The sequence below is a fragment of the Osmerus eperlanus genome, chromosome 2 (assembly GCF_963692335.1).
Source record: "Osmerus eperlanus chromosome 2, fOsmEpe2.1, whole genome shotgun sequence".
In the NCBI taxonomy this organism is placed as follows: Eukaryota; Metazoa; Chordata; class Actinopteri; order Osmeriformes; family Osmeridae; genus Osmerus; species Osmerus eperlanus.
This window is the reverse complement of record NC_085019.1, coordinates 23,010,001-23,037,772: the sequence shown is the minus strand read 5'-3', so window position 1 is coordinate 23,037,772 and position 27,772 is coordinate 23,010,001. Positions and strand designations below refer to the sequence as shown.

Below are 27,772 nucleotides of genomic sequence, written 5' to 3'. Positions count from 1 at the left end.
CTGACTCGGTGTCTCTCGTCCCTCCCTCTCTGACTCGGTGTCTCTCGTCCCTCCCTCTCTGACTCGGTGTCGCTCTCGCCCCTCCCTCTCTGACTCGGTGTCGCTCTCGTCCCTCCCTCTCTGACTCGGTGTCTCTCGCCCCTCCCTCCTCGCTGGGTCCGTGTGTCGTTCCGTCCGTGCCTCGTCTGTCTGTCCGTCCGTCAGGTGAGGCCCCGCCCCCTCACTTCCTCCGCGGCTGGGACTCCTGCGACAGCCCCTGCGGGGGCCCCATCTCTGAGGTGGCCTGGGGGTGGGAGCCTTGGCCCCCCATGCCCCCTTTCTGCTGCTGCTTGACCTGAGTCAGAATGTCCCTGATCTTCCTCTGGGCCAGCTGTGAGGGGCGGGACAACAACAGCATTGGTTAATATGAGAGGTGGGACTACACCATTGGTCAGAGGTCACATGATGCACATTTCCAGTCTTGACTGCCATGGCCACCATAATATAGATATGAAACATCTACAGTAGCATTAGAAAACCTACCTTGCAAGAAAAAGCCTTTTTTTTACATATAAAAAATAGATAATTAGGAACACATTTGAAGGTGCATTGTGAGAAAGCTGAAGTGTGATCTCTCCTGACCTGGCTGGCGTAGAAGTGTCCGATGATTTTGACGATGACCTGGTCGTTCTCGTCCGGGGTCTGCTCTCTGGGAACCACCACCTCCGCTGCTGTGAGGTTCTGCAGCTCGTTCACCTGCGGGGTGGAGGAGGTGGAGAGGAGGAGGAGGTGGTGGGGAGAGGAGGAGGAGGAGGAGGTGGAAAGAGGAGGAGGTGGGGAGAGGAGGAGGAGGAAAGAGGAGGAGGTGGGGAGAGGAGGAGGAGGGGAGAGGAGGAGGTGGGGAGAGGAGGAGGAGGAAAGAGGAGGAGGTGGGGAGAGGAGGAGGAGGTGGGGAGAGGAGGAGGAGGGGAGCGGAGGCATTGCATGAGGCCATCCGGCTGGCTGTCTGATGCTTACTAAATGCAACTTTATGAAATAACTTCAATAACTTGGGACTTTAACCCCCTAGGCCCGCCCCTGGTCTTGTTGGGCGGGCATGTGTGACGGGTGGACAGCGTTCGGCGTCGGGGCGCCACTCACCGTCTTGCCTCCCTTCCCGATGACGCGGCCGGCGGCGGCGGCGGCCACCTTGATGTGGGTCTCCAGCTTCACCTCCTCCTTAGGCCCGAAGAAGTTCTCCTCCTTCAGCTTCCCGTAGATCCTGCCCTGGGCCTGCAGGGGGCGGCAGAGATTAGAGGAGAGAGAAGAGCAGAGATTAGAGAGAGGAGCAGAGATTAGAGGAGAGAAGAGGAGAGATTAGAGGAGAGAAGAGATTAGAGGAGAGAAGAGCAGAGATTAGAGGAGAGAGAAGATCAGAGATTAGAGGAGAGAATAGATTCGAGGAGAGGAGAGATTAGAGGAGAGAGAAGAGCAGAGATTAGAAAAGAGAAGAGCAGAGATTAGAGGAGAGAAGAGCAGAGATTAGAGGAGAGAAGAGCAGAGATTAGTGGAGAGAAGAGAGAGGAGGAGAGTGACACTGAGGCCATCAGAACGACACGTACCTTGAACTGGGCCTCAGGTGGGCCTGTCACGATGACCATGCGCATCTTAGAGTCTGGAGCTTCTGCAGGGGCGATCTGGAGACGGAGAGAGGGGGGGGGGGCGAGAAAAAGATAAACACAACAGCACATGTTAAGACAGGAGGGATCACAGAAGTTTAAACTGTGATTCGTGTTTGGAGAACAGGGCCCAGAACACAGGGGACTACACCCACCTTGATGGAGGCCCCAGCGAAGCGGCTCAGCTGCTTGATGTGCTGCCCCTTCTTCCCGATGATGGCCCCCACCGCCTGGGCAGGGATGTACACGTGCACCGTCTCCTGCTCCGGAGCCTGCGACACAGGGCACACACGCATGCTAAACACACTGCGTTTATGTAGCGCACGTTAGCAGCACACCCAGAGCACTTCCTGTGAGCAACTTCCTGGCAGAAAACCTGATACGGCTGGACCATAACCAGCCCTAACCCCCACCTGGTGAACATGACCACAGCGTAACTGCACCAGGTTTCCACCTGCGCCGAGCGGGAGGACCACTGGGAGGAGCTCTTACCCCGAAGGATCCGTAGGGGGCGCCAGAGGCGGAGTTTCCAGGTGGGGGCGGGGCCATGGAGGAGGAGGGTGGGAACAAACCGAGAGCTCCCAGATTCAGGCCTGGGATCAGGTGAGTCTGTTGCTGGAAAGAAGATACAGGTAAACAACAAGGCAGTGTCTGTGTGTGTTTGTGTGTGTGTGTGGGGGTGTACTAGGCGTGTACTTGGCGTGTGTGTGGACCGGTGTGGACTCACATTCATGGCAGCAATGTCGTTGTCGTAGGCCTCGCGGACCTTCTTCATGATCTCCTGCTCGGCCAGGCAGCAGGCCTCAATCGGGCCCTTCACTGTGATGGTCCTCTCTGGGTTATACAGGGTCAGGTCCTGCAGCCTGGGGGGGTGGAGAGGAGAGGAGGAGGGAGGAGGAGGGAGGAGGGGAGGAGGGGGAGGAGGAGAGGGGGGAGGAGGGGGGGAGGAGGAGAGGGGGGAGGAGGGGGGGAGGAGGAGAGGGGGGAGGAGGGGAGGGAGGAGGAGAGGGGGAGGAGGAGAGGGGGGAGGAGGAGAGGGGGGAGGAGGAGAGGAGGGGAGGGAGGAGGAGAGGGGGAGGAGGAGAGGGGGGAGGAGGGAGGAGGAGGGGGGGAGGAGGGGAGGAGGAGGGGGGGAGGAGGAGAGGGGAGGAGGAGGGAGGAGGAGGGGGGGAGGAGGGAGGAGGAGGGGGGGAGGAGGAGAGCAGCAGGGTTGTAAGAAAGCAGGAGGACACATCAGGCAGCTGTTCCACCTGCACGTGGAAACGAGATATCCTGCTCGTATCTAAGTGGCTAGTGACCACCACGGCGTCTACACTGACAATTCAGTCTCAGCTAGGATCAGAATCCATCACGACATCAGCGTGGTGCATGATCTTTCATCATTGACCTTGATGGCGCGCGCGCGAGCGAGCGAGAGAGAGAGAGAGAGTCTTACGGGGAGATGGTGATCTTGGTGTCTGTGTCTTGTTCCACCTTCTTCAGGTTGCGTCCCTCCTTGCCGATCAGACGGCCGACAAAGTTGTTGTGAGCGAGGATCTTCAGAGGAACCTCGTCAGCGCTGGACACAACAACACACACACACACACAACAACAACACACACCATGACACACAACACCAACACCATGGAGGAACCTCACTCCCTTATGCTCACTGTGTGTGTGTGTGTGTGTTTGGGCCTCACGTCTTGGTGTCCTTGGCCTCCTGCTGCATGATGTCCAGGATCATCTTGCAGGCGGAGGAGCAGCCGTCCGGGGTGGAGTGGATGCTGATGGGCTTCTCGGCCGCGCCGGCGTTCTCCTTGCGGTGGACGTCGATCCTGAAAGCCCGGAGCACACGAAGCACATCAGACCAGCCACTCATCCTCAACACCTCCCACCAACACCTGGCTAAAGACTAGTCCTGTAGACTGTGGGGACAAAGATGTTCTGTCTTTCTGTTGAGGAACGATGGGACTGTTGGGTTTCTGGGTTTGTATGTATTAAAAACGACAACATCTGCAACAACAGAGTTTCACAAACACCTTGATATAGAAAATTACCAGTTCAGACACACAGCGGTACTAGCAAAGTCTCTCTGAGACAGACAGACAGCTCAGGTATAGATAGTCAGCTCAGGTATAGATAGTCAGTCAGGTATAGACAGTCAGTCAGGTAAACAGCTCGGGTATAGACAGTCAGTCAGACAGTCAGTCAGACAGACAGCTCAGGTATAGATAATCAGCTCGGGTATAGATAGTCAGTCAGGTATAGACAGTCAGTCAGGTAAACAGCTCGGGTATAGACAGTCAGTCAGACAGTCAGTCAGACAGACAGCTCAGGTATAGATAGTCAGCTCAGGTATAGATAGTCAGTCAGGTAAACAGCTCGGGTATAGACAGTCAGTCAGACAGTCAGTCAGACAGACAGCTCAGGTATAGACAGTCATCTCAGATATAGACACAGACAGATAAACAGCTCAGGTATAGACAGTCAGACAGTCAGTCAGTCAGTTCAGGTATAGACAGACAGTTCAGGTATAGACAGTCAGTTCAGGTATAGACAGACAGCTCAGGTATAGACAGTCAGTTCAGGTATAGACAGACAGCTCAGGTATAGACAGTCAGTTCAGGTATAGACAGACAGCTCAGGTATAGACAGTCAGTTCAGGTATAGACAGACAGCTCAGGTATAGACAGTCAGTTCAGGTATAGACAGACAGCTCAGGTATAGACAGTCAGTTCAGGTATAGACAGACAGCTCAGGTATAGACAGACAGACATCTCAGGTGTCTCTACTGACTTGCTCTGGGTCTGTTTGGTGATGTTGCGGATGGTGGCTCCCTCCTTGCCGATGATGGCGCCCACGTACTGGGTGGGTACGAGCAGGCGCAGGGGGATGTCGGCGTGCTGGTGCTTGGAGGGCATCCCCGACGGCGACCCGCCCCGAGGCCCGCGCGGCCCGTACCCCGCCCGACGACCGTTGTCGGGGCCGCGGCCCGCGTCCATCTCGGAGTTCTCGTCGGGGATATAGGAGACTCGGAGGGCGTTGTTCTCAAACTGGTAGCCGTTCAGTTTCTGGATCGCTCTGGGGGGGGGGGGAGAGGGGGAGGGGCTGTTACTATGGAGAGCATTGCTCACATAAAACCTGAACTCCAGTGAGAGTGAATCCATCAACATCTTTTCCTCCAGACGCCTCAGCGTGACTGGTGACAGCCTGGTCAGTGAACTGGGCGGGGGAACCGCCTCAAAACTATTTAAGGGTAGAGTTGACTTGCGGTGTTTGTGGATCATGTTAACTCGCACGGTGGTGTGATTCATGGTCGTCTGTTCATTCATCGTCTCGACAGCTGAGCGCTCCACTCTCAGCTGCAGTCGCGCTAAACTACCACTAGAGGGCGGCGGAGTCCCGCTCAGGAGCGGGCCGGTGAGCGCGCCAAGGGGAAGCGCAGGCTGCCAACCACTTTGCCCGCGATTTAGATTGTCAGACACACGATCAAGGTGTGTTAAGGAGCAGGTGTGATGAAGGCCAGTCCACAGAGAAGGAGGGGGTGTAAAGGGGAGGGGATGAGAGTGATGAGAGGATGAGAGTGATGAGAGGATGAGAGTGATGAGAGGATGAGAGTGATGAGAGGATGAGAGTGATGAGAGGATGAGAGTGATGAGAGGATGAGAGTGTGATGAGCGGATGAGAGTGAAGAGAGGAGAAGGGATGACTTACTGTCTGGCGTGTTCCCGAGTTCCATATGTGACGTTCACCACGGCAGTCTCACTGTCTGTGTTCACTAAGTAAGAGAGAGAGAGAGAGTGAGGGGGGAGAGGGGGAGGCAGAGAGAGAGAGAGAGAGAGAGAGAGAGAGAGAGAGAGAGAGAGAGAGAGGGGGAGGCAGAGAGAGAGAGAGAGAGAGAGAGAGAGAGAGAGAGAGTGAGGGGGGAGAGGGGGAGGCAGAGAGAGAGAGAGAGAGAGAGTGAGGGGGGAGAGGGGGAGGCAGAGAGAGAGAGAGAGAGAGAGAGAGAGAGAGAGAGAGTGAGGGGGGAGAGGGGGAGGCAGAGAGAGAGAGAGAGAGAGAGAGAGAGAGAGAGAGAGAGGGGGGGAGGCAGAGAGAGAGAGAGAGAGAGAGAGAGAGAGGGGGGAGAGGGGGAGGCAGAGAGAGAGAGAGAGAGAGAGAGAGAGAGGGGGGAGGCAGAGAGAGAGAGAGAGAGAGAGAGAGAGGGGGGGGGGAGGCAGAGAGAGAGAGAGAGAGAGAGAGAGAGAGAGAGAGAGAGAGGGGGGGGGGAGGCAGAGAGAGAGAGAGAGTGAGGGGGGAGAGGGGGAGGCAGAGAGAGAGAGAGAGAGAGAGAGAGAGAGAGAGGGGGGGGGGGGAGGCAGAGAGAGAGAGAGAGAGAGAGAGAGAGAGAGAGAGAGAGAGAGAGAGAGAGAGAGAGAGAGAGGGATAGAGAAAAGAGAAACAGAGGGAAGAATGAGGGAGGGATATGAGTTGAGGTTGTAACATCCTAGGCACCATTGCCCCCCCCTGAGCCAGACTATAACACCCCTCTTCACATGCATGTCCTGTACTGATTTAAGGACCTGGGGCAGGTGTAATGAGTGAGGGGCTGGCTGACTGACAGTCTGCTGGCTAGCAGTACTGACGAGGTGAGGTGGGGGAGAGAGAGGTACCTTGTTCACAGTTCTCCACGGTTCCATACTGTGCCAGCAACCCATCCAGCACCTGTGGCAGGATGAGACTGTTAGTGTGGACACACACACACACACATATGTACATACACACACACACACACGTACACACACACACATACATACACATATGTACATACACACACACACACACACACACATATGTACATACACACACACATATGTACATACACACACACACCTACGTAAATACACACACACACACACACACACATGTACATACACACACACACATATGTACATACACACACACACACGCACACAGCCTGCCGAAGAGTTTGACTCGAGAAATAGATTGCATTTACTTGGTGGAGATAATCTCTTCCTTGATTATCGCACTAATGAGCTCTTAAGCGCAGCCCAGAGACGGTGTGTTGTAGTGTGTTGTAGCTACACTGGGATACATCTCCCTCGTGTGGTCGGCACCAGTAAGACCCGGCCAATCAGCCGCTGGTATCTGGTGCTGCCGACAGCGAGCGAGCGAGAGAGAGCTGCATTGGCTCACCTTCAAAGCCTGCTGTTACAGCCAGCCTAAACCAGAACACACTCTCTCTCTCTCCTCCTCTCTCTCTCAAACACAGCCTGCTGTTACAGCCAGCCTACACCAGAACACACACACACTCCCTCAGAGAGTCACCCCAACAAGTGCACCCCACCAAGTGAGTATTACAGTGTTCCTGTCTTCAGACAGTGTTGGGTGTTTGCTGAAGGATGCAGGCAGGCAGGCAGGCAGGCAGGCAGGCACCCAGGTCGACCTCCAGACTACTGTCAGTAAGACTTCTTCCATTCTCCATCATCTCTCCATCGTCTCCCACATCCGCAGACAGTGGTCGCACAGGACTGGAGCCTACAGACATCTTTCTCTGTTCAGGTTAACCAGGATGTTTCTGTACATCTCCTCAGTGCACAAGGCCTGGAGAGTGAACCTAATCTCTCCCATCCCATCGACTCTTCGTTCGTTCCGTGTCAATCTGCTCAATTGAAAGACCAATGTGGGATGTGGGACGTCTTCTGAGGCTAGAGACCCTGTGATGTCATGGTCCAGCAAACAGCCACAGATGCTCTGTTCCTCAGTGGATATTTGGACATGGATTTTTCTCCCTGGACGTGAACAGGTCTATGCTCCCATGCTAACTGGGTTCTGCAGGTTAGATACAGGGGTTCTAAGGTATTTGAGAAAGAGACCTACACTCACCTCCCACTGCAGGTGTGGTGGAATGTTTCTGATCTGGAGTTTCCTGGTCCTGAGAGAGAGAGACACAGAGAGAGACAGAGAGAGAGAGAGAGACACACAGAGAGAGACAGAGACAGAGAGAGAGAGAGAAAGAGAGACAGAGAGAGAGAGACAGAGAGAGACAGAGGAGAGAGAGAGAGAGAGAGAAAGAGAGACAGAGAGAGTCTGTTAGAAAACACAACTTACATAGCTACACAGTATGGTTAACAAGAATATACAAAGTCAAGTTTCAAATGAAGCAAAAAGAACAACATTTGGACCATTGAGGTCTCTGGTGGAAACAGTGTTATTTATGGGTACACATAAAGGAGGTACTTGTAACTTAAAACTAGCCTCCCATCATAAACAGTGTGATGTTCTACTTGTTACCGCCAGTAGGCTGTTTAAATAAAAGATTGTGAAGGGGGTTCTATATTTTACAATCCGTGAAACAAACAGCAGAGTAACTCTCCGGAAATAATCTGACACCAAAGATGGGCTCTGCTGCACTGACCGTCAATGCATTGAAAGTTATGACAAGCTGTCAAAACTGGCACACACACACACATGGATTCATGCATGCCCGCACGCACGCACACACACACAACTGCTGGTCTTGTGTTTCAGGTCTTAGCATGCTGGTTGGGTGCACATGAGCGACGTGGAAAGTGTGTGCGGCTCAGCTCTTCGGCTTCTGCCAGCTTGCATATCCCCCTGCCTGTTGCTGGCCTGGACTCAGACGTGTGGGGGTGTGTGTGTGCGCGTGTGTGCGTGCACGTGGGTGGTGTGTGTGTGTGTGTGCTGGCTGGATCGAGGGGGGGGGGGGAGAGAAAGCGTATATTGAAAGCGGACACTAACGACAGCTGTAACACCCTGCCAGCTGCCCTGGAACCCACCCAAGACATGGGAGAGAGAGAGGGAGAGAGAGAGAGAGAGAGAGAGCGGGAGAGCGGGAGAGAGGGAGAGAGAGAGAGAGAGAGAGAGAGAGAGAGAGAGAGAGAGAGAGGGAGAGAGGGAGAGAGGGAGAGAGAGAGAGAGAGAGAGAGAGGGGGAGAGAGAGAGAGAGGGGGGGGGAGAGAGGGGAGAGAGAGAGAGAGAGAGAGAGAGAGGGGGAGAGAGAGAGGGGGAGAGAGAGAGAGAGGGAGAGAGAGGGGGAGAGAAAGAAAGAGGGGAGAGAGAAAGTGAGCAGACCTGCACGCGACTCTGGAATGGAACAGAGTGTGACAGCGGGAGAGAAGAGTGAGTGAAAGAGAAACAGTCCAACTGAAAGAAGAGGAGGAGGAGGAAGGGAAGAGAAGGGGGAGAGGGAGGGAGGCAGGGAGGGATGGAGAGAAGGGGGAGAGGGAGGGAGGGAGAGAAGGGGGAGAGGGAGGGAGGCAGGGAGGGAGGGAGAGAAGGGGGAGAGGGAGGGAGGGAGAGAAGGGGGAGAGGGAGGGAGGCAGGGAGGGAGGGAGGGAGAGAAGGGGGAGAGGGAGGACAAGGAGGAGGACACCACCTCTGTAAAACTAGCAGAATCTCTCCAGCGCGCATCACCAACAGGTGCTGTGCTGTGGTCAGATGGCCGACTAGATCTCAGATCCCTCAATCCCAGACTGCAGTCAGCTCCACACGGCCAGCGGAGCCAGGACAGCACAGCTCCATACTCTGCAGGTACGGGGTGTTCCTGACACGGGTGCAGTGTGTTCCTGACACGGGTACGAGGATTTCCTCAGCAGGATGTAGGCCATCGCCTCGCTTCCACCCTCCTATCACCTTTGGACGCCCACCTTTGGACTGAAGCCGCCCCTCTTACTCAAGCCACTTCCTGGGCCAGGTTATCGGAGGTTATCGGAGTCGTCCTTGCAGAGTTACTGCTGACCTCCAGTTCAGGGTGCAGCTACCAGAGTTAGCCTGCAGGGGGAGCTGCTAAGCGGGCGGGAAGGCCAGGGGTCAGGGGCTCCATCATGGTCCGCTCGAGGACTCAGGAAGGGAAAATCCATCATCCAATCCCTCCCCCGTGACCTGTGAACCCTGCATCTCCGCTCCCAGGAGAAAGAGCCAATCCCAAAGAGCGACGGGCTCAACCCAAACAGCCAGCAGCCAAACGCGTTTCTGGGCACCAGGGGCTCACGGGGGCTCGTTTTCAACGGCCCGGCCGTGTTTGAATGTTGGAGTTTGGAGGTGGAGCAGGTTGGTGGTGAAGTGTGAGGAAGCCCTCTCCAAACACGGTTCTGGAACTACATTCCACCATCTCCACCCCACAACAGAGGACTACCGGCACCCAGCCGTCAGGTTCCCCCATTTTGCGGGTCTTCCTGCTGTAAGCTGGTTGAATCAGCCTGCGTCATGGCGACCGGGAATTCCACCCCCTCGTGTGAGGGGAGGGGGAGGGGAGGAGGGGAGATATTCTGAATGGGGGTGAGAGATTTTAACCTGGGTTGCTGGGGGTGGGGCGTGCTCGGCCATAAGAGAGTGCGTTTGTGAGGGAGGGGGAAGGGGGGAGGGGGGAGGGGGGAGCCCACCCAGTGCGCAAAATTAAGTCAGGCAACAAAACCCACCCATCAACTTCCCCCGCTTAAAGAAACCATTTACCCATCATAGTCTCCGTCATGCCAATCAATACATCAATGAGCCTTCTTCTGTACCCCACCCCCACCTCCCATCATCCCCTTCACCACGCTCCAGCCCTCCACCCACCCCCACGCCAACTGGGAACCCGCCTGAGACGAAAGCATCCCTGCCCGCCCATCTCCCAGGGATCTGATTGGCGGACGCCATGGTGACAGGGCGAGGGGGGAAGATGGACGGATGAGTGGAAGGGACGACAACATGGCGCGTTCAGCCCGTTCACCTGCTGCCCCCCTCCCCGGGCCTAACCTCTCCTGGTCCAGCACGACGCCATATCAGTCGAGCATTTTTCATATCACCTCCCCTCGCCCACCAAACGTCCGATCACACACCGCCTTGTGCACGTGCGCCTATTTTGGGCGACATATCGGCATATCAAAAAGGTATACATTTAATGACTGCTCTCCAAGTCCGACGTGTAGCAAGTCTAGAAGATAAAGAGGAGTGCAGGGGGGAGGAGGAGGGGCAACACCGGCCTTGTGGCAGAGAGGAGGGTCAGAGGTTACAGCTCTTTACAGCCGTCAGGCAAGGGCCTGGGGCCTGGGGGGGCGGGGGCCTGGGGGGGGCGGGGGCCTGGGGGGGGGGGGGCGGGGGCCTGGGGGGCGGGGGCCTGGGGGGGGCTGTGGGCTGGGGGGCTGGGGGGGGGAGCATTGTCCCTCGGGAGGGGGAGAGAAGAAGACCAGGGAGAGAAACAAATGTTTCACAAAGGTTGACCGACTGGAAGAATGGAAGTGTCTGAGAGCAGGGGAGGAGTGGGAGGAGGAACAGCAGGGGGGGGGGGGGGGGGGATAAGAGCAGGAGAGACGAGAATGAGGAACGGAACAAAGGATAGAGGGATCGCGATAGGAAGGAGAGAAAGAAGGGGATGGAAGTGGTGGTGGTCGGCGTGTTCCACGCGTGGCGCTGCGGGCGAGGGGAGGTGTGGTGGTTCTGTGGAAGGGAGGCTGTAAGATGTTGTGGAACATTCGAACCGCCTTGGCCCTCTTCCCCTGAGCAGATCGCCCGCAGGCAGAGGCAGAGGCAGTTTCCCCACTCCCATTTCCCAATCAGCCCATGTGCTTAGCATGTGAGGCCCCTAATGCCCTCCAGCACGCGCGCACACACACACACACACACACAGCCCTTGCACACCAACAGTGGCATGTGGGGCTGGTGGGCTCCACCAAAGAGAAAAACAACGTGTGTTCCACCCCTCATCATTTCACACACACACACTAAGGAGATCCAAAATAAACACTCCCACGCATACGTTTGCACACGTGCACATTTGTACACTCAGCAGACACACCCACACAGTCATTTGTACAAATGTACTTCTGACACACACACACACCCACTTCACGTTTTCAAAAACAAACACACCCACATGTCTGCCTGGATTCCTGCTGGCACACACACACACACACACACACACACACACACACACAGACATGCGATCTAGCGAAAGTTGCATCTGGCACACACACACGTAGGTCCACAATAAAGAACACACAACACTTCACATTTAAAATGCACAAAATATAAGAGACTTTAAGCGAGACCTTTTCGGGCTTAACCTTCTCGGATATTGAACTCTCAGTTTGCTGAATGTTTCTAGAACACGGCTAGTTTCATAGCATGAGAGTACGCCTGAAGGACAAGGGCAAGACAGCCACTGCTGGATAATCACCTCACAGCCAGGTAGCACACACACACACACACACACACACACACACTGCAGGGAAGCCCCTACATTGTGTGGGGTCCTCACGGTGTCGGAGGTCAGACAGGAAATGAGGCTCACAGGAAGTAACACTGCTTTAACTACAATATCTTTTTTATCCTGGGCCACTTCCTGTTGAATTCCACCCGCTCCTGGGCTGAGCCAATCAGAAGCCAAATCTCAGTGTGACTTGGGGTGGGGGTAGGGATTGGGGGCGGTTGGTGGAGATGTAGTGAGAGAAAGGAGAGAGAGAGAGAGAAAGGAGAGAGGAGAGAGAGAGAGAGAGAGAGAGAGAGAGAGAGAGAGAGAGAGAGAGAGAGAGAGAGAGAGAGAGAGAGAGAGAGAGAGAGAGAGAGAGAGAGAGAGAGAGAGAGAGAGAGAGAGAGAGAGACACACACACAATAGGCTTCCAAGAGAGAGCTCATTCTGTCGGCACAGGCAGGCAGAGCCCGTCCCCCTCCCCTCCCCCCACACACCCACTGCTAGCCAACTTCCTCTCAATGCATAGAGGAGTGTGAAGACTCGCAGCAAAGGAGGGAGGAGGAGGTAGAGAGAGAGGGGGGAGGAGGAGGGACAGGAGTGGAAGAAGGGAGGAACGAGAGGAGCGGATGAGCAAGGAGGAAGGGGGAGAGAGGAGGGGTGGAGGGAGGAGGTAGAAAGAGAGAGGAGACACAGAGAGGGAGAGAAGTGGAGGAGGAGGTCGAGGAGAGCGAGCAGGTGGTAGAGGAGGAGGGAGAGGAGGAGGTGGAGAGAGAGAGAGACGAGGGGAACTTCAAAAAGGCGCCTCTTTTCCAGCAGAACAGGTCCCTGTGCTGGAGATCCTACTGATTATGGGTTCCTACAGAGCTCCAGGGGAACCAGATGAAGCGTGGCTCTGAAGCGCTGGCGGATCCTGCAGTGCTACAATCCTACGTCTGTTAACCCTGCATCGCTAACTCACACACTGCCTGTACAGAAGCACGGACAAGACCCAGTCACCCAGACATATCGGACTGATCCACTAGGCAGGTGTACGAGGTTGAATGCATTTTTCTGACACTCGACACGTACGGTTGACAATTGGAATCTAATACTCCAGTTGGATCCAGACAGTGTGATTCTGGGTTATTTCTACAGACCACGCAGCCAGGACAGACCCATGGCCTGTGTAGTATAGGAGGTTACGTGATATCATGTCTCGCTAGACCAACAGATGCTACAACATGCAAAAAAAAAAAAGGCTTCCGACTGTCTCGTGTTAGCGAGTCATGACTCATCTCTCACACAGGAACGAGCTAGACGCAATAACACACACACACACACGCGCAAACTCGCTCCTCTCTCTCTGTTTACATTCTTATGCAGAGCTAAACACGTTTAACAAGTTCAAACACCTCCGACAGAGCTAGCCATTCGCCAGCCCACAACAAAGGTGAGGGTGACAACGCCGGCTAATTGGCAATTACATCCAGTTAATTGAAAAGCTAAGCTAATTGCATCCACTGCGGTAATTGACTGCAGGGGTGGTATTGTAGTTGCTTGTCACGCATTACTTTGCCAAGAGACCAACTCCAAAATTTAAACTAGAGAGGGTACAATTTCTGGGGAAATTGTAGGGTGTGCTTGCTTGCGTCGGTTGGACAGGGGTCCGTTTTTTAATGACATTTTTACAACTGATATTTCTGTATTTTATATAAAAATGCATACTTATTATTTATAAAGATTACATAGATTTAAAAGCATTTTTTTTGCTGCTCATTTACAACTGAAAATACGAGTGAAGTGTAGAATGAAATGGATGTCTTCTCATTTCCCCTGCAAGAGGCAGCCTCATCGTTGAATCAAAACGAATAAATTTGGCAGACCGGTGTACAAATTGACCTAATCTCTATGACTTAAACGTCCTTTTAAGTTTTTCCCTTCTCGTGATATTTTCATGCATTTAGCCTTCTCATTGCATTCATTCATTAATAAAGAACCCCCTTTGAAGATTATTCTACGACGTTACCCGGCAGTAGAAGATGGAATCGCGATTCAAACAGTACCATCTGCTAACTGAAAATATGCCCCCCAAAACGTAAATAAGCTTGACATTTATTTAGTGGAAAATCGCTCATTCATAAAAAGCTCACTGGTAGCGATCATTGTAAGGTAACAACGCAAAATGCGATATAGCCCTGTGTGGAGAAGCTGCCCCGGTAAATTCTACTACTACGGTACAGTACTAGACTACTGCTGTGTTCGTCTCGGTAGCGATTGAGTTGGTTGAATTCGATTAAACGTTCCGTTGTACGGTTTAGGCTGAAATTAATTATTTTCATGAACAGATTGACAAAGTTTAGCCTGTGGCAATGAAGTTCAGGTTAGTAGTTAGATAGACTTTTGATTTAAGTAAGGGGAGTGCCGAATATGTTCTGTCGCCGTTTGACTTCCTAAACAGCTGTGTATGTTAGATGTTTTTGTCGTGTGTCTCACGTAGGCTACAGCGTTGCAGTGATACACTGGATTGAAACCACAGGTAATGATAATTTCACCCACAAATCGTTTACTTGTAATCTAATGTCATAATAAATCCTACAACGAAAATGTATATGTGAGGAATGTTTATTTTAACGATTGAAAACAGATACATCATAGACCACTGTAGTATGTGTTGCCCGGGCAACAGAGGCTAATGTCATGATGCTAATATTTCAGTGAAATAGTAGACTACCGTTTCCGAAAGTAGATGTGGGCTTACTTCCTTAATAATATCAGCTAATATTGTACATTACACATCACAATTGTGTGTCATATCACAAAGTAAAATGAGTAAATAGTTATCACCCTGGCCTCTTTGCTTGTGGCGTTCCTGCAGCTGCCTTGCAGTAAAGCTATAGTTAGCCTAGCTATACCCCAAGTTAACAGATGCGAAACGAATGTTCTGCTACAGGTAGTCACGCGTGTTCTCGTGACGTTAGTGACGTTAGTAACGTCAGTGACTGTGGCTAGCAAATTAGCCACCGTTAGCTTCACTTTTCGCCACAAAAACTTAACTTAAGCCCAAACCATGCAACGGAACGTAAATTCCAATAGAAGCAACGCAATCGCTACCAAGACGAACCTTTTGACACCGCCGTTGTGTATGTAGGCCAAATATTGACTGAGTTTTAGGGGGGCGAAAATAAATAATAATAAATATATATGTGAGAGAACAAAGGTTGTGCTCTCGCCGAAGGCTTGAGCACACCCAATAATCCCATCTGATTGGTGGACATCAGTGTCAGTCATTATAGCAAAAGAAACAGTTTTTTTTCCCCCCCAACAAAGGAAAACTGTTAGGCGTTTTTTGGATACATCTAAATGGCCAGGATTTATGTATTTAATGAGTGGGAAATCCATTTTATTATCATCGCGAGGTACTGATGACTGCGTGTGCTTTTGTGTGTGTGAGTTGTAAAAGTGTTTTCCCGCAGTCTGGCTGTATTTCTATATGGCATTCTAAGCTGATTAGAAGCAGGAGAGATACAGAGAGACAAAGGGAGAGAGAGGGGGGGGGGGGAGAGAGGGAGGAGAGAGAGATTACAAGTTGGCCAGTCAATGCAGACCACTCCCAGGAGTCCAGATAAGCAACTGGATCAGTATCTTGCTAACTACTAGCAAATATAGGTGGAGAGGTTTGAGACCACGAAAACTACTTCACACACACACACACACACACATTCTCATTCTCAATCTGACGCTGTAGAGCTGAGGGCGTGTACCACCCAGAAGAGCCGTATATTGTCCTCTTTATTGCCTCGTCACCACACACAAGCTGAGGAGGGCAGCCGCTGAGACCGAGGTTCCTCCAATCCTCCCGCTCCCTCACAACCCTCGCTCCACTTCACACTCCGCTCTCGCGGTCCACACACACACACACTCCATTCACACACACCATTCTACTTACACACACACACTCTCATTACCGCCCGCCTCCTCCTCCATCTCTTTCAAAGAGTTTCACACAAAGAATCAGGGATTTTTCTAGATTTATTTAAAGTGTGTTTATCCTCTGTCAGAGCTGTGGATGCTAACCCTACCACACAGCTCCTTCTGTCCCTGTTCCTGCTCGGCTCGCGAACGGAGAGCCTGGAGCCTATTTTTGAACCGGATCGTTCTTCTTTTCCGCGTGCCGGTTTGCGAGGGGCAGGATGAGCCAGAGAGAAGCGTGTTCACGGCGTCTCCCCGGGCCAGCGGACACAGGGCCACCCCCCCTGACACAGGGCCACCCCCCCTGACACAGGGCCACCCCCCCTGACACAGGGCCACCCCCCCTGACACAGGGCCACCCCCCCTGACACAGGGCCAACCCCCCTGACACAGGTCCACCCCCCTGACCCATGTCCTACCTGGGGTTTTGGGTTACGTGAAATAGGCATCACACACAGTTCGTTTGGAATACCCAATCTCCACCTCTTCTCTCCAACACCCCCCCCCCCCCCCCCCCCGCTCTGTACGTCGGGGTGAAAGGTCACCCTGCAAGCCTGGGAGGTGCTGATGCGGCATTAACCCCGTGGGTGCCAGCGGAGGGAGGCGGCTCGGGGGAGACTCCTGCAGGAGCGACTCTGTACCTCTACGACGGCTGCTTCGTCACACAGCACCTGACACCGACCCCCATCTCGCCCACTTCTCTAGATCATTCCGTCTGTCGGGGGGTTCCTTCTGCCGGTCTCGTTCGCGGCCTCTCGCCCCCTCCGTTAGAGGTGACGGCGAACTCTTCAAACAGGTTTTACTTGACCGGCACTTCTCAGTCTTGAACATGCTCTACAGGGGGGGAGAGGACAATCTCTCCATCTCTGCCCCTTCTGTGTTCTGCTAGGCAAGACAGAGACATTGTCAACCTGTTTGTCTTGTTGGCCGTGTGCCACACGGGCTGAAGGGACGGGCGTTCTAGATAACACACAACAGGGGTTACACAACGCAACGGTATGGCTGTGTGCCCGCATTCTCTAGAAAGCCGAAATATAGAAAGCGAGATAGCTAGACGGGTGGAGAGGTTGACAAACTGTCGAGGGAAGATTGTCTTAAGGTGGATACGACGGGTGCCGGTGTAGAATTAGCATGACAAACAGGGGGTCGCACAACATCATCCACAGCTCTGCAGCGCGTGGAAGCTTGCGATTTGTGAAATCTTCTGCAATGTGTTGAAGTTGTTGTTCTACTGTGTGAGAAGTCTGCTGATATCGTGTTTGGGGCAGAACGCGTTTAAATATCTTGAGATTTCAGAGGTATACGTTTCCAAATTTGATCGTTTGAGAAATAGAGAGAAATAGAGAGACCTTAAAAAGAGTGTTATGGATCACGAGAGCCGGAGAAAGATTTTGAGATGTTTAGTGCGACAAGGGTCAAGGAGACGAGGGGGATTCTGGCTTCTTCGTCATCATCTAGGGAGTCTTCAGAGGGTCTAGACCTTCCGGAACATACACACTCCACGCAAACCAGACCAGCGGCGCCCGAAAAAGAAATCATTTCGATCCATCAACATTTAGATCTGCACAACTCACAACAGCATCTTCCTGAAGGACACTTTACTCTTCAGAACACCCCCACTGGCCGCACAGCTCGAAGCAGAGGAGAAGTGATGGGTTAATATTTAATAAGAACTATCTAGCAAGCATAAAATCTGAGCTAAATATTTCATTGTTAATGGCAATGTGCAAGGGGCAACCAAAACAGCTTCCCAGATGGGGTGCGTTTGATTCTCTCCGCCGGTCGCTCCCTCTAGGCCGGGGTGCAATACTCTGCCGGCCAGTGGACGCCACTCGACCCCTGGAGTGCATGTGATACTGTACGCCACACTTTAAATAGCCAGACTCGAGGAGGAGGGGCAAAGGGAAAGGGAGGGCAGAAGGGATGAGGAAGGGAGAAACCAGAGGATCTTTCAGAGGGTTCTCGTTGCAGCCATCGTGTGGGTGACATTCACACGCACGCAACACTGAAGACATTCCCCTCCACCCCGCCCGCCGAAGTGAACACAAACACTGTGAATGGGTTTCGCCATGAACTACCAGAGTCTGACTTTATACCATTTAAAGGTTCTGGCCATGCTTGCGTCACTGTGCGTCTGATGAAGTAGGCAAGCACCAGTCTTCATTTACTCTCGGTTAAAGCTCTGTCAGTCATTTGAACGGAACTCCTATCTTGAGCAACGTCCAATCACGGCACTGTGTTTGCGTCAGGAGACGAACGGATTAAAATGACAGAATGAAAACATTTAACTGGTGGGTACTTAGGAATGATTTGCTGGACCTGATGTTAGTTTCTCTTGTTGGTTAGTTTTAACTGATTTAACTTATTGTACTCGCTTTGAATTATATTATTGTTGCTCGCTTTCCTACAGGTACACTCTTGCACTTTTGAGGTTCATGTTGTTTAATTGTAACTTGTTTAACTACATGCTCTTATGTTTCTTCCCATTGGCACTTATTTGCTTTTCACAATGTATGCTTCACGTTTTGGCTACTCACAATGTTTTGGGGCGTCTCGTTGTTTATGATCAGAGACCTGTGCTCTTTAGTAAAGCTCTCTCTTTGAAGTCGCTTTGGATAAAAGCGTCTGATAAATGAATACATGTAAGTCTCAGAGGAATGAAGGAAGTGTTGTACATGTTGCACCTAACTTTGCATCGTCACACTTTTGACATGCGGTTATTTCCGATTCTGGGTGAAATCTTCATGATGTCATGATGTCATGGCATTAGATGGATGCATACTTTGCAGCTTGCTCCCTGGCAGGGTGAGCTCACTAATGAACATCCTCCAAATCAAATATTTAACGTCGAGTCACAGTCATTCTGCTCTCTGGCCGTCTCGCTGAGGAGACCGTTTCGGGTGATACCAATTATGGATGTCCTTGTGTGCCTGTGTGTGTTATGTGTTATAACTTACACAAGGTAAGTTTTAATAATAAATCAGCGTTATATAAAACATAAAATGTGTTTAGCCAGTATCTTGAAGCCATGTGTAGTACACACCAAGCACCTTCACATCTCTGCCATGGTCAGTGTTGATCTGGTATACTATCAGTGTTTCCCACACATAGACTAATTCGTGGCGGTGCGCCACAGAATCAACACCGGCCGCCACATTGTGTTGTCAAAAAGAAATTACGAAAAAAAAAAAATTATACTATTTAGGTAAAAACACGCAGCGTATTCGTTCAGCTGCATTTCCTTTCCCTGCTCTCCCTCCGTCTCTCCGTCTTTCTCACATAAGCACAATCACAACGTCAGCACACGTTAGCAACAATGCATACCTACGCCGTTCTAGTAAGACCGACAGCTATATCAGCGAGCCTTCAGCATTAGTGCCGTAGCTAAGGTCAAGGAAAGTTGAGGCTACTTTTCGCTAGGTACCTACGGACATAATCGAAGGTTCCCCTTCGTTCTTTTGGTGAGAAGTCTCAGGAGCTAGCTACTTACCCGGCGTCATGGAGCCGACCAGTTAAATAGTTATTTAGCAATAGCGTCGCTACCTGCATATGCAGAAATTATTTGTTTGTTGTTGTTGATTTTGTGAATTATTTCGACCCCCCCCCCCCCCGCCACAAATAGCTTTCTAATCTGTGGGAAACACTGACTATACAGCAGAATGGTTTACTATGGACAGAAATACTTTTTAAGGACTTGAAGTCCACACAATATACTGACTCTTGCCATTTAAACCTGTTAAAAAATAGTAATGTTGAGGTGTTTCACTTGTGGTTATGTATATATGGTATTTCCTGTCACATATGATTATGTAACAGAAATAGCCTACTAATTGAAGAAAACATTATTTTAAAACTGTGTGTGTGTTCCTTTGAGACTGGGATCTGTGAGAATAGAGGATGGCAGAAGCCCAAATGTCAAGGTAGAACCCCACAGCCTACAACAACACACACACACACACACAGACTTCTTTCCATTTCTTACTCTAATTCTATACTCTCTCTCTCAAAGACCCCGTAGGTACTCGAACACAAGGCAAGCTACACAAACCTGTAGGATCTCGTCTCACATTAGTCAGGATATGTAACCCCCCCCCACACACACACACACACACACACTTTTGTATAATTGCCTCAAGAACATACTTCCAAATTCTCTCCTGTCCCTCTCTCTCCCTCTCCATTCTAATTGTTTCTCACTATTATATTTCTCTAGTATTATGACCTTCCTTCATTCGTCAGATCTACGACATTAACCCCGCCCTCATTCTCCCACTCTCCAAATCCCAGGATTTCCAGCCGGAGAGAAACCAAGCTTTCCCCTCGTCCTAGCCCGATGGAGCAAAGACCTCCGCCTTTCAGAGCGACCTCTGACCCCGAGGAGGGTCGGGAATGCTCCAGTTAGGGGGTGTGGGGAGGGCAGGCCGGGCCAGGGGTACGGGGCAGCAAACAATGTGACTGTTCAAAAGGGCCTGGAGCTTCATCCGAGGGAGGGGGGGGATGGGCTGTCCCTCACTTAAAAATAGGCCTGCAGGAGGGGGAGAAGGCCCATCTCACTGTGTCACACATGCAATCACACCAACTGCTCAATCATCTCGCCAACTGCTCATTTTCACTGATTTCATTAGGCCTTGATCATGTGGCCTGTGAATGACCAAAACGGTCATTTGAACATTTAGCATTTCCACAAAGACTCTTATGTATATGGTCGTTTTGGACGTATCAAAAGTAAATATATGTTTAAATGAGTGCCTAAGTAGCTAATAGTAGCAGTATTGAATGCGATTAATTAACATCTCAACACCTGAACGAGCATGCGTGAGAACGACAGAACTACTTTAACTGTGGAATTTAATGGCGGCTAATTGTCGTTATTCCAGTTTACAATGTTCCCATTACTCTCGTGATATTGCCAGACCAGTTCTACAATTCACGTATAACACCGTGGTAAATGCACACAAGCACGTGGTGCTGGGTGAAGGCTGCGGAGCACTGCTTAAACAAGTTCGTCTTTCACTGCGGCAGTCAACAATGTTCGTCCGCCATGGCCTACACGACTCCGCCTAATAGCTGGGATGGTCGTTTCAGTTGGGTGGGTGCTATAGAAAGAGGAACCTTAGCACGACGCACAACAACAACTCTGGAGCCCATGTAGAAGTGGGGCGAGGGAGAAGCACCCACTCTGGGTCAAAGTTGACGCTTAGCTCCACCGTGATCCACGCGCAACGAGAAGATGGCAGACTGAATGGTTTCCATTTTGTTGGACGCAGCAACAGCGAATGCAATCTACGTAATGTGTGCAGTCTCGTGCGACTTCCAATAGTTGTCTTTTTTTTTCAAACCCTCAAATATGTTATTCTTAATAATTCCATTTACAGAGCAATGCAGGAACATGATTGTATTGTGTACGCGCAATACAAAGTGAGCTTTATATCGTAGGTGCGCAAGCTTTATTGATAATGGCCAAAACTGAAGTCATCCAGCATAAAACATTATCTACATGGCGTGGGCCTATAGTTCTTAAAAGTCAACACACCCAAGTTTATTGAAGCCCAGTTATTTCGAACAGACCTTGCACGTTTCTCTTTCCTCCCCCCCCCCCCACCCCACCCCACACCAACAGCCTGACTCTACACTGCAGCCTTTCCCATAATGAAGCCATTCCCTCTTTGAACCCTCTCCTGTCATGCCTCTCCAGTGAACGCCATTTTGTGCAGTCTATGGTCTGCATGATATGGGCGGCGTTTGAGAGGAATAGCCTAGTCAACTTAACTTGTTGCCCAAAATGCCATGATTGCGCAAATGTATTACTTTTAGTCAGTGAGTGTTAATTAACTTCGGCTGTATTACGCTCATTTGTTATAGCTGGGTACAAATCAGTTTAATCAGGTTGGTAAATAATAGCCTACAGCATGAAATTACCCCAAATCTTTTTAAAAAGATAACGGAGGTCTGAAAGTTAAGAAACTTTTTAAAGTTAAGAAGATAGTTTCTATATTCTGTCACCTTTCATTGTAAAAGTTTTAGATGTTGGCTAAAATGCTTAGTGTTTACATATAGGCCTAGATCTATTGATTCTTAATTTTCTTTACGAAATATGCCTACTGTTGCATTTTCAAGTAGTTATATACATCGAAAACCACAGGAAAAACTTGTCCAGGTACCGAAGACATAATATAGGCCTAAGTGTTTTCTACAAGTAGGCTAGCCTATAGGAATATTGTAGGTTATTCTTATTATTGACTCGTGCATTGCTAAAGTGTTTTGATAGGTTTTCGTTCCTACTGAGCAACACGAGATCACGGACATCCTCTTTTGAGGTTCAATAACAAACTGCAGAATAGTAAAGCTGAATCGAGACTTAAGCGATCTGATTAATTTCCTCATTAGCACAAGAACCTGTCACTCAAAACAAGAGAGCCTCTGGAGAACCACAAGCTGACAAGGGCCTAACCGTTTCTAACGCCTATTTTAAATTATCTTTAACATACATCCCTACTGACCTATTACTTCTTCTAGATACACTGGCTAGTGTGAAGAAGTGTAATGAGAAGCCTTCACCTCGATACAGGGATGGTCAAATATAACCACGCTAACGTGTTGGGTTCGTCATTGCTACAGGCAAGGCTATTTAATCTAGTTATATAGGAAACTAGTCTATATTTATCAGAACTCAACAATATTCCCCAATTTCCATACACTGAGCGAGGCATGGGGAGAGACGCGGTGAAGAGCACATTTACAGATGGGCTAATGTAGACTACGTTCGTTTTCGTGACGGATGTGTTGCAGGACAAAAACAAAACATACATAACCTCTTATTTTCTTGCTAGAACATGCTTGTCAGTAAACACATGGGTCTACGTGTATGGCTAATGCAAGCTCCTTGTCCTATAGGAGGTTCATAAAGCCGGACTTTTTGGTTCGCTCACAGCAAATGACACGACCCTAAGTCTCTACCATGTGAGCGAGCAAGTAGGCAGCCATCTTTGTCTGACAACGCCCAATTACCACGACGAAACACAGAGGGCAGTTTATACCAGAACAAACCAGAAAACATCGTCAGGGATGCCCGTTATGCGTCATTACCTGAAGACAATAAACTTAATGCAACAGTCTACTCCATCTCTCTGCATATTGTGTAAACCGCGCATCATTATGGTATTTTGGGGGGTTTATGGTTCTTACAACACAGCTGATTGTATCATGACTGTGGTTAGACAAAAGGTTGATTGTGCGACCACAGTGCAGTTAAACAGCTGACAACGCAACATTTACAATATAGCAAATGCAGTTAACATCTACAGTCCTCTATACATGTCTACAATTTCGCCAAATGCAAGACGGATCGAATTTATCTCCGTGTCGCTTCCCTGTGTCCACTCGATGGCTATCCTGGACACACCTCCCCCCAAACCGCAGCTGCCGGAGTTGCTGTTCGGAGGAAACCCTGCCTTCATTCATAAAGTCAGTAAACTACTCCAGAGTACTACTACAGCATCGTGGCGGAGGCGGTTCTCTGCCTAGCTGCAACGCCCACCTACGGAAGAAAGGAAGGGGAGGGTGTGTGAGGAAAGCGAGAGAGCGATAGGGTAGAGCGGAGAGGGGATGTGCTAGGATCGAATGTGGGCTTATGCCATGGATGCATGCCTGAAGCACAGTGCGTTTTTTCCCCCCTCTCTCTCGCTCTCGTTGCAGTTAAAACGGATAGAGGCACATTTACCTTACATATGACCTTTATTTAGAACAGTGCCTTGCTGTTGCCTATATCGCAATATATACAGGGCAACAGAAGATTTCCGTTCCCTTTACTGGGGTGTTGCGCAAGAGCACCGAACAATGGAATTGTTTAAACCTAAAAACAATATGACGTAGCCTTTGCTGTTGATGTTGACTTCCTCTTTAGGGCCGAGATTGAGAATGTTGGCGTGTCAATAAAGGGCTAGCCTAACTCGAACACATTTTCAGATACAATTGCCAATACCATAATGCTGCTAAAAGAAACTGCCAAGCCACATACACAAGGTTTGAAAATGTGTGTCCGTTTACATCCGAGCATGGACGTGGCGTAGGCTCGCTTCTGATGTAGGCTAGAGCTATCTCACACTGCTACATAATAAGCCTAACTAGGTTATTTGAACACGGTTTATACAGTTTTGTTGATATAAACTGCATGAAAAAACTTTGCAGAAAATGTTTGAACAATTAGGTATTGGGCTACGCATTGTTAAAACAATCATTTAAAATCAAGCTTGCACGCAAACCACTTTTACTAGAACAATTCTAAATCTAATTCACTACGCTACCCTTTTCACAACCAGAATTGTTTTCAAACAATTCAATTATTTACATTTCAACAAAGGTTAATAGAGCTGAAATGATCATTAATCAGGTAAAACCGCAGGACTTCTAGAAGAAAGAATTCGTTTCAAACGTGCACTTAGACCTCAGTGTCAAACTCACAGGCCGAATCTGAATGTGAATCATTTCTAAACTAAATTAACAAAACACGAATAGTTCTCTTTGTAAAATGAATGAATAACACAAACAACTTTATTGAAACATTCAACATTTTTGATCTCAACCCTGACGAAAAAGTTGTCTAGGATAATAGGCTAATGAACGTGATATCATTCATTCAGCATAACCTTAATAACAGACAATTTAGTTTAATATAGTTTAAACAATTCTTTATTTTACTGTATTACAAGAAAATAGTTCCACATGTGACCTAAATAAAATGTTATGCTAAATCTTCAAATTGCTTGAAAATAAACCATAGCACTATTTGAAATAAAGATAAACGATAGTATTTGATGGAAGTGTTATTATTTTGAAATGTGTATGTAAACTGTACAATGAAAAACTAAGCATATGAAAAATCATGTTGAGTTTTATTTTCATTTTAGAATATAAATAAAACCAATTTGAATAATCTGGTCTCATTAACCACAAAATTGTATGACATAAACAGGAATAATTATTACAACTTTTACTGAATTACTGTTGCTTTTATATGCAAAGAAACACTTGTTTGTACTCTTAAACTTGTTAAATTATGATTTGGTATAGGTGACATCAATGTGTCCTATATTCCTTTTGTATTTGTAAAGACCTTGAACCAAGTGGATCATTTCAAAGTATAATCTTTCTTGGATAATCATTAACTACAATAAACTCAACACTCACCAGTTACAGATGACTAATCAGATTTAAAAACAATCAGTTTATAGCCTAAAAAATACTATTCCCCCCCCCCCCCCCCCCCCCCAGAATGACAGAGAATGCATTTATGCAGTCTTGATTTACCTACAAACACAACAATCAACTGCTGCCTCAGATACGACAGGGACTGTTTGAGCTTCTTGGTCTTCTGTTACAAAAACAAGATGGGGGGCGATGAGGAGGAGGGGGGGGGGGGCGATGAGGAGGAGGGGGGGGGGGGCGCGGTGGTTCCTCCTTCAGGGGAGTGACGTCAGACCTGACTTTGTTTTGAATCAATGAGCCCCGGGGTTCTATAGAAGGGCCATAACGTGGGGGTCGCTCGGAGAAGTGCCGACTCCTCCGAGGTAACAGCCTAACAGCCCTGCCCTCCTGGCCACAGCCAGCCCCCCCCCCCTCCTCCCTCTGATTCCTTCTTCACGTGTGCGGATACAAAACCAGCTCTGAAAGCCCAGGCCCCTGCCCCACACTGTAGGTGAAGCAGCATCAGAATGGAGTTTAAAAACATCTCGGATCACAATAGAAGTTTGCTGACCCCTGTGGAGGTTGCGTTTACGTTGGTGCAACAGCGGAGTACAAACGTGAAGAGGGGAAACAAATTCAACTGTAGGCAGGGGACCTAATACTGTACATTCCTTTTCTAAAAGGAATTATGCACCCAAAAACTTGGATTATTCGAAGAAAAAAAAGGCTTGAAATTAATGAATGCATTGTGTGGTTTCGAGTGAATTTCCATAAAGACTAAGTACAATGCAGTGATTGTAAAGTGAATTCAAAAAATAGACAGAAGCCACTTTCATTCCCAGTAAACTTCATGATCATATTTTGATCATTTGAATTTAAACCTTCATCTTACATTCAGCAGCTAACGTCAACCAATGTCCAATGTTTCTGTCGATTTCAACTCCTGAGACACGAATGTAAATAATAAAAATGTCAATGAGAACAATCAGACAAGACATAAATCATTCACGGTCATACGGGAAACGGAGAGTAAAGACGAGACCTACCCTACTTCCTCTTTCCGACACAATGATCATTTGAATGACCCTTCCTAAGCTGAAGAAGCCCTACAAAATGCCCAACCAACATCTCACAAGACCACATTCCACCCCCTCCACACACACCCCCACCCCCGTTCAGTGTGCTGAGATCTGTCATATTCGAAAATAACTGTTTGCACTAACATCTTGAAATAGAGTCAAACTATTCATTGGGAAGATTGTGCCCACCGGCTTAACAAAGCATTCTAGAGATGTACCTCATCACACACCTCCATGTTGTGTGTGATGTGGCACACACACTCAAAGGGGTATGATGGAGTGTGTGTGTGAGTGTGTGTGTGTGTGTGTGTGTGTGTGTGTGTGTGTGTGTGTGTGGGAAGTATGGCTCACTCGGGGGCTGGGGGAGGGGGCAGAGAAGGCTCCGTTAGAGAGTGTATGCAGGGGGATAGCATGGCCATACCAGCACATGCCTGTTTGGCAGACATGTGACCTGCAGACTCCATTTTAACTGTTTCAGAGTCAGAGAAGGAGAGGGAGGGGAGCGAGAGAGAGCGAGAGAAAGTGAGAGAGAGAAAGCGAGAGAGAGAAAGCGAGAGAGAGAAAGCGAGATAAATGAAAATGAGAAATAGAGTTGTGAAAGACAACAGAATGCAGAGGGGTGGGTTCAAATGGTGAAACTGGTTAGAAAGTAAGGACAACCAGTCGCTAATGCATTCAAATATATTCATCAATACGCCTCCAATCTCCACTTTGACTATGTCTACCCGAAGGTACAACATTTCAAATAGGCAATGTATTAGAGCTTCTAATTTAGGTACCAATAAAGCTAAACTAAATAATTTGGATCTAAACACAATAGATATCATCTGCTGGTCAATTACTGAGTCCGCTGGTGGCTTTAGTCATTCAAAAAAGTTCATAATTTCATACATTAAAAAAGAGTAGTGTTCATTATTACAGTTACTTAGAACACTACACAACCACAATATCAGTTTAAATCTGGGTGGGATTGTAACAAATTATATCAATAAATTACAGCAATGCTACAAACTCAATCTTTGAGATTCAATCTATAAACCCAGCCTTTAGGATTCAAGCTACATCTAAAATCAATTCAACGTACGTCCCATTTTGACTCGGATTTGAAACGAACAAAACATACATTTCAGAAATTGTCAATTCGAAAGCCTTCAAATGAACCGTTTGGAATACAAGATAAAAAAAGAAAAAGAAAACAAAGAATGCTCTTAACAGTCTGTCAATCGTCAGGACAAACCAGAAAGCCAGCGTGATCTGGACGTTCTGCTTCGAGCTACAGCAACAACCCCTAGCTCGTCTTCTGAAGGATCCTGGGAGTGTCGTTAATCTGCTGCATGTGCTCTGACGCTCACTGACAAGGTATCTCAGACCCTTCCTCTCGCTAAGCTACAAGCCCTTCCTTGTCGGCTGCCGTTTGTTTCAGGAGGATCAGCACTGGGAAATCAGATGATGGAAAAGGGGATTTTGACGCTGAAGGCGTCTGAACAAGGTAAAAAAATAATAATAATGGAGGAATAAAGAAAGAAGAAAAAGGCGTAGGAACGGACGATATTCCGTTCGTTTGAAGCTCCACTCACACGTCTCCGCCCAAGCGTGTAAAATATGTGTTAGTGCCTTTATGCTTTTCCTCCATGTAATTGGTAAGACTGCAGAAAGAAGAAGGACGGCTGTAGGATGAACATGCATCAGAACAGCCATTCTGACTGCAAAGACCGACACACACACGCCCATGTGGGCAGGTCGGCAGC

The 27,772-nt window shown here is 49.2% G+C and overlaps 1 protein-coding gene across 1 annotated transcript in view; it reads right to left on the bottom strand.

Moving 5' to 3' along the window:
- igf2bp1 (insulin-like growth factor 2 mRNA binding protein 1) overlaps positions 1-27,772 on the bottom strand; it is a 38,323-nt gene continuing 10,551 nt past the window's right edge. Inside the window, exons 3-15 of the mRNA XM_062480555.1 lie at positions 7,506-7,554; positions 6,272-6,323; positions 5,334-5,397; positions 4,416-4,700; positions 3,320-3,454; positions 3,073-3,195; positions 2,365-2,500; positions 2,130-2,252; positions 1,793-1,909; positions 1,581-1,655; positions 1,120-1,251; positions 622-735; positions 1-370 (exon numbers count right to left, since the gene is read on the bottom strand). Of these exons, the coding sequence (XP_062336539.1) occupies positions 221-370; positions 622-735; positions 1,120-1,251; positions 1,581-1,655; positions 1,793-1,909; positions 2,130-2,252; positions 2,365-2,500; positions 3,073-3,195; positions 3,320-3,454; positions 4,416-4,700; positions 5,334-5,397; positions 6,272-6,323; positions 7,506-7,554 (1,555 nt within the window). The 3' untranslated portion in view covers positions 1-220. The remainder of the gene's footprint in view (positions 371-621; positions 736-1,119; positions 1,252-1,580; positions 1,656-1,792; positions 1,910-2,129; positions 2,253-2,364; positions 2,501-3,072; positions 3,196-3,319; positions 3,455-4,415; positions 4,701-5,333; positions 5,398-6,271; positions 6,324-7,505; positions 7,555-27,772) is intronic.